This window comes from Oratosquilla oratoria, chromosome 10 (assembly GCF_046742065.1).
Source record: "Oratosquilla oratoria isolate Oo_2021 chromosome 10, ASM4674206v1, whole genome shotgun sequence".
Lineage (NCBI taxonomy): Eukaryota > Metazoa > Arthropoda > Malacostraca > Stomatopoda > Squillidae > Oratosquilla > Oratosquilla oratoria.
The window spans coordinates 20,932,369-20,939,868 of record NC_134786.1 but is presented as its reverse complement, the minus strand read 5'-3'; the positions used below and the strand labels follow the sequence as shown (position 1 = coordinate 20,939,868).

Below are 7,500 nucleotides of genomic sequence, written 5' to 3'. Positions count from 1 at the left end.
ATATATAACCCATTATTATTATTGCCATATTTACATTTTTACCATTTATAATTATATATTCTTATATGTAACCCGTATATAAATGTTGACATCCCATACCCCCCCTCCCTTATCTAAGCATAACATATTACCCTTAGTTACTATATACCTATTATTCCTATTTTAACTATTTTTTCTTAGACTACAAATCAAACCTAACTATTAACTAATACATACTACTAATACATACTAACTATTAACTAATACATACTTCGACAAACATGGCGACTGGAACAAGAAGTAAAGTCATTCAAAAGATGCATAACGTCCTCTCAAGATCCAAAGAGGAAAAACAACCACAGGACATATCCAGTGACAAAGAGGAAATACACACAGAAGACTTAATTGGCAATGACAAATCTAATCCTAATGCAGATACCCCTATAACTCCCCTTTATGAGAACGATGTCTTACCTTTTTTCAACCAGCTTCCTCAAGTAGACCCCTTTCACCCCTCACAATCACAACCACCCATTCCTCCCATCCAACCAAATATGCAAACAAAACCTCCTATAAACCATAATCCATCCAACCCCCATATCCCAACACATAATAACCCCCCTCCCATTCAGCAACAGTACCAAAACTTCCCCCTTCCTCCCCCCCATACCCCACCTGTTCAAACCCACTCCACACCATACCATCAACCACCACCTAACCTTCCTCCAAACCCACAATATTATCCTTACCCACAACCTCAACCAACAATAATTAACAATTATCAAACCATAACCCCCCTCACAGAAATCCCAACCTTTTCCCAAGATAGCGGACTATCTATTACAGATTTCTTGACAGCATGTGACCTGTTTTTCTCCAAGAACACACAATATTCAGAGACAGATAAAATAAATTTGTGCCGTCAGAAAATAAACCCATCTGACATTTGCCGTTCAAAGGCAAGGATGCTAGACACCCTAGTTGCATCTGGAATCACTTATCAGGAATATAAACGCCACCTCCTTAAGGTCTTTCATAACAAACAACCTAACAACATTTCCTTCCTCATCACCTTCCTCAATAACACTAGAGTCCCACCACATTCCATTACTAACATAATGGATTTTGTTGCAAACGGAATGAAAGAGGTCAGAGAAGACCTAGAAAATAACTCTCCTTGGACTCACACTGATCAATTTGGTCAAAATGTAATGCCAACAAAACACTTACTAACATTCCTTGAAATAGCTTCCTATCTCTCCCAACTCCCTCCAAAGTGTTTAAAGGAAGCCTCCAAAAAGGAACTAGACACTAGAAATCCTCTAGCTTATACCTATATTTTAGATATCATGAATGCTTGCAATGTATCCTTAGATACCCCCAACCATCTCCCCAGACTAAATAGCCTTCACTCACAGCACCCCCCTCCCACCAATCAAGGACAACCTTCTAAGTGGTGCTCCTACCATTCATCAAACAGTCACAACACGAAAGACTGCATACAGCAAAAACAATACCCGCAGGTACAACACCACTCTATCCCTTGCTCAGTTCATGGAACCTTTTCCCACACCGATGCCCAGTGTTGGACACAGCAAAAGCAACACACGCAGGAACAACACCACCCTATCCCTTGCTCAGTTCATGGAACCATTTCCCACACAGATGCCCAGTGTTGGACACAGCAAAAACAACACCCACGCTCAGTGCATACTACTACCTCACACCAGAATCAAAACAAACAAGTTCCACCCCCCTTTAAACACCCACTCCTATCTACACCAACACATCCAATCAAATACTGCAACCTACACCAAACATCATCTCACTCCAACGAAGAGTGTTACCTACAGAAAACACAACAACAACCGCATCAGAGAACTAACAACCCATTCACCACCCATCGACAAACACCCCCCTCCAACACGACAACCAATACTAAACAACGATTGGGGGAACGTGTACCAGCCTCACGCACCAAACCACCATAGGAATATCTCATACACAACACAAATACCTCACCCTAGAAGTAAGCTTAGACCAACTTAAAGTTGACATGATGGTTGATACAGGAACAAACCTGAACATCATCCCAAGAGCTCTGTATGAAGCATTAAATGACCCACCCCAAATTCAATTTTCCAATATGGAAGGACTCTTAATAGAAGGGAGCACAATTCCTCTACACGACACCATAGACTTAAATATTGAAGTCAACAATCACAAAGTAGGTTTCACAACTTTCCACATAGCTGATGAATGGAGCCTTGATCAACAAGGTATAATAGGACTACACTCACTAAAGATTTGGAAAACTAAGATAGATTTTGAGACTAACAAAATCTCCTTCCGAGATGTAAATAATGAATCAACAGTTCCTGAGACACCCAACTCAGACACACAACATCTCTCATGTCTACCTTCCTTTAATACTCCCAATCCCACTAACAACTATTCCTTCCGACCACCCCCTTATGTCACCTCAAAGGCACTGATGTCTAACACAGTCATCATACCCCCTAGACATTCAATAACAGTCCCACTATACATACCCGGTGCAATAGACCATCAGGACGTCATAATCGACTCAGACACGTCCAGGATTAACAACATAACCATTGAGTCCTCCTGGGACACAATATCAGAAAATAAACATACACTAGCTATGTTAACAAACACCTCAGAACAACACCGTAAAATCAGGAAGAATACAAACATCTGCGCAGTCCATCTCCATAATTCCCCTATCCAGGAACCACTGCCGCAACACATCAACCAAGTAAGACCAAACACAACCCCTCCCCCCTATTCCCCCAGACCAAATCACGACATCAGCTGACGGAGAAAGTCATAACGAGCTATTAGCTCTCCTACAGAGGAATAGATCAGCTGTCGCCTTAGAAGGCGAATCACTAGGCAAATGTGATATAATCAAACATCACATCCAAATTCCCCCAAACACCCCCCCTTCATACACCCCCGCTTACCGCATACCCCACAGTAGGAAATCCCAAGTCAATGACAGTGTACATGAGATGATACACCAAGGCGTAATTTCCCATTCAGACTCCCCATGGAACAGTCCCCTCTTTTTGGTCCCTAAGAAAGACGGAACCTTACGCCCTGTTGTTGACTTCAGAAAAATAAACAACCTAACTCAATCTGACCCACACCCCCTCCCCGCCATGCAAGATGTACTACAATGCATTAGCAACGGGAACTCTGTTTTTTCCACAATAGACCTCAAGTCAGCCTTCTGGCAGGTCGAACTAACAGAGGAATCAAAACCCGTAACTGCATTTTCCACGGACAAAGGACACTTTCAATTTGAACGTATGCCCTTTGGCCTTAAGAATGCCCCCTCAACCCAACAAAGGTTGATGACCCGCATTTTCAGTGACATGATAGGAATCTCATTATTCGTCTATTTAGACGACCTCATTATATATAGTCCCACAGAAAGAGACCACCTTAACACTTTAGAGATTGTCATCAAACGTCTCAAACATACGGGATTAAAGATTCAATTAAAGAAATGTAGATTCCTCATGAAGGAACTCACCTTCCTAGGCCATAAAGTGGATGCAAAAGGGATTCACACAACCACTGATAAAATAGATACAATAAACAATTTCCCAACCCCCAGAAACGCTAATGAAACAAGAAGTTTCATTGGGTTAGCCTCCTACTACAGACACTTTATCCGAAACTTTGCTGATATTGCTTCCCCTCTGACCAAATTCACAAGGAAAGGCGAGCCATTTCAATGGTCAGAAACAGAACAGCAAAGTTTCGACACTCTCAAACACGCACTCACCACAGCCCCTGTACTAGTTTTCCCTGATATGAAGAAAGAATTCTTTCTTTACACAGACGCCTCCTCTAAAGGAATAGGCGCAGTCCTACAACAGAAAGATGACAATGGCAAAGAACACGCCATAGCCTACGCAAGTAGAGTCCTCAACAAAACTGAAAATAACTACTCAACTACACACAAAGAAGGACTTGCAATCATATGGGCACTAAAACATTTTAAATACCTCATTTTAGGCTACAAGATTACCATACTAACAGACCACCAACCCCTAGTCTATCTTTTTAACTCCAAAGACTTACATGGGAGAGTTGCTAGATGGAAAACAACTCTCCTTGATTACGATCCCATGATCGTATACTTAGCTGGGAAAGCTAACGTAGTGGCAGACTGCTTGAGCAGACAAACTCACATCACCCCCATAACCCAAACCACATGCATACCTATGCATGAACTCAGAGATGAAACTGACAGAGACCCAATATGGTCTCCAATAAAACAGCATCTCATATCACAAACCCCCTTACACTCCCGACCACCTGTCCCTATTGAGGAACTCAATCTGGTCGACGGAGTCATAAGGAGAACCATTAATACAAGAGAGGTTACTGTTATTCCCAGAGCCCTAGTCCCCAAGGTCCTTCACATATTGCACGACAGTGCAATGGGAGGCCACTCGGGCAGAGATAAGACACTAAACACTGCTAGACACACATATTACTGGCTTAACATGAAAAGAGATATAACCACACACATAGATTCTTGTGTAACTTGTAACCAATTCAGAGGCCCTGACCCGAAACAAATCCACATTAAAGACATCCCACTCCCTGCTGAGCCATGGGAAACACTTGGCATTGACCTACTGAAAATGCCAACGAGCCATCAAGGTTCCAATTATGTACTCACAGCAGTAGATTATTTTACTAAATACACAATCTTAATACCACTCCAAAACAAAACAGCAGAGACTGTAGCCAAAGCCCTAGTCAACAATATCTTTTGTAGATACAACATACCACACACAATGTTATCTGACAATGGCTCAGAATTCAAAAATGAAGTGATGCGCGAAATAGCACACCTCTACAACATTGACCAAACATTTGCCACTGCATACCACCCCCAGGGAAACGGTCTGACTGAGCGAACAAATCGCAAGGTCCTAGAAATTCTCAGACCATTGGTCAATGACCTCATGGACACTTGGGAAGATTGGCTACCACAGGTACAAGCCAGTATCAATAGCACAGTCAATTCCGCAACAAAGATGTCCCCACATGAAATAATTTTCGGCCAACCAATGCGCCTACCCTACCAAATATTCAACCAACCCCCCCCACCCTTATACAACCTAGATAACCTCGCACACTGCATTAAAAGAGGTATGCAAACAATTTACAAAAAAGTTAGAGCAAACCTGAAAGAAGCCCAGGAAAAGACAAAGACAAAACAACACAAACGGTCAATTCCACTTGACATAGCACCTGACGACACAGTCATGGTAAAAGACTCAGGTCGAACAAACAAACTCAAACCCAAATTCCTAGGCCCCTTCATAGTCACAAGTTCACTCCCTAACAATGTTTTCCTACTAACAGATCCTTCTGATCACTCCACCTTCACCATACATGGAGAGAAGTTGAGAAAGGTCAAACTGAACCTCGACCCAATCTCACCTCCCATCCACAACCCACCTATCATAGACGCACACCAATCACCAATACGCAAGTCTCATCCCATGACTCTGCGTCGACGCAACTAAACATGCACTCTAGCTCTCGCCCCTGAAGATGCAGGACGTCATGTATCTATCAGTGGAGGTTAAAATGGCCCATTTCCAATAAGAACTCTTTTCCACATATCTATAAAACTTCTCTACTTCCTTCCGACCAATATAATCTTAGCGAGAGTCAGATAAACATATCCTCATACACTGAGACATAACCTTCATCCTCCAAAACTAAATACATCATTAATTACCCACCTTAAACATCGACTACTTTTGACATGGACTCATTCGACTTACATCATAGGATTCTTCCATATAACTCCACAGCCCTTTCCCCTTTAATCATGCTCTTTATACTAATAATAATAATCATATTCTGTTGCATGAAGTAACACCTTCCAAAACCTTTCCACCTCCATACCCAAATTGTTGTAAACCTAGATTAAGTTTATTCTTGTGTCTCACCCAATATCTTAAATACTATAAAAATTCATACAGAAACTATATATCCATACTATGAAATAAAACAAGTGCAATGTGACACACCAAACTGACCATAGAACAGTGTCTAGAAAAACAACACTCCCAACAGTGATAGTGTTAAACCATAAAAACAATAACATTTAAAAAGTGAATTAAACAGTGTATGTGAAATCCAATAGAACATGTAATCTGGTGAGACACAACGTTACACTTCTGAGACACAACATCGCTACCCCTTAATTACAGTTCATGATCCCCCTTGAGACCTCAGATTCACTTCAACAACACCCCCCCATCTGCACATTTTTAACCCCACAGGATTTTGTGTCTCTGAATTTTTTTTTCTCGATGTATTACCCATATAAATACTTTTGTAAACCATGTACCCTAGGTGCCGGGAGCCACCTAACCCCAGGGGGAGAGCGATATGTATACGCCACCATATACATGATGAGTAACGTCACTCGCTCACACTCCCTCACTCACTCCCTCACTCACTCACCCACTCAATGTCAGGCCCTTCTAGCTGACTAAGAATTAAGTCAGCAATCTTCGGGTCTGCAACAACAACTCGACCACCAAACAGACATACGAACGCACATGAACATCCAGTACCCGTACCTAGTGAACGATACATTAAAACGATGTCTCTAGAGACTCTCTATGCATTCTTAGCAAAATTGAAGTCCCACAAAATAGTAAGTAACAATAGATAGATATAATAAGGTAATGCTTACCTGGTTCTCGTACGTCTCAGCGAAGACGGCTGGTTCGAGGTCCCTGTGGATCGTCCACCACGTCTGGGCGTCTTCTTCGCGCCCGAGCCAGAGGGAGGCTCGCACCACTCCCGCCATTCTTTGACTTCCAGGTGGATCTTCTGCGGAATAGAAGTGGAGAGTTGAAATCAAAGGCTGGGGTGGTGGTGTGTAGAGAATCTAACGATGAGAGAATGTCTAATAGTCAATGCTTTTAAGTTTCTAGCAATTTGCAATGAATGAAGAAGTTCCTCCATTGTTTCTTATTCATGTGTTGTTTTCTGTTAACCCACGGTGTTACTATATGCCGTATGTGAAAATAAAAACTCGTGCAAAAAGACTAAGATAATTATGATCGAATAATGAAATAAAACAGGTACTGTTCCATAGCATCCACTGACCAACGACGTGTACATCCCTTCTCTCAGCTATATCTGGGGCACGCCAGTACCCGTCACACCATCAGATCAGTAAGTGACCGTCAAAAAGTTTTTGACGATCTATAGGGGGATAAGATAGGAAATACTTACCCGGATACCGTAGTGTGAATGTATGGAAGCGTCCGGACAAAGCTCCGGCTTTTCTGGCGTCATCCGAGTGTAGTACCTTGTGGGCTGGAACCCGGACGTAGGCGATCCGCTGCGTCCCGGACATGAGCCAGAGGAGGACATCTGGAATGCTGCTCTGGGGCTGCAGGGATGGAATGCAATGGGTTGCTATGGTTACACTGGCAAAGC

At 42.4% G+C, this 7,500-nt stretch overlaps 1 protein-coding gene across 6 annotated transcripts in view; it reads right to left on the bottom strand.

Annotated features, from left to right (window-relative positions):
• The window catches only part of LOC143029145 (myoferlin-like), a 168,572-nt gene that overhangs the window by 46,031 nt on the left and 115,041 nt on the right, over window positions 1-7,500 (bottom strand). For all 6 annotated transcript variants that reach the window (XM_076191604.1, XM_076191610.1, XM_076191607.1 and 3 more), the window contains exons 19-20: window positions 7,294-7,453; window positions 6,746-6,885 (exon numbers count right to left, since the gene is read on the bottom strand). In XM_076191604.1, coding sequence (XP_076047719.1) covers window positions 6,746-6,885; window positions 7,294-7,453 — 300 coding nt within the window. The remainder of the gene's footprint in view (window positions 1-6,745; window positions 6,886-7,293; window positions 7,454-7,500) is intronic.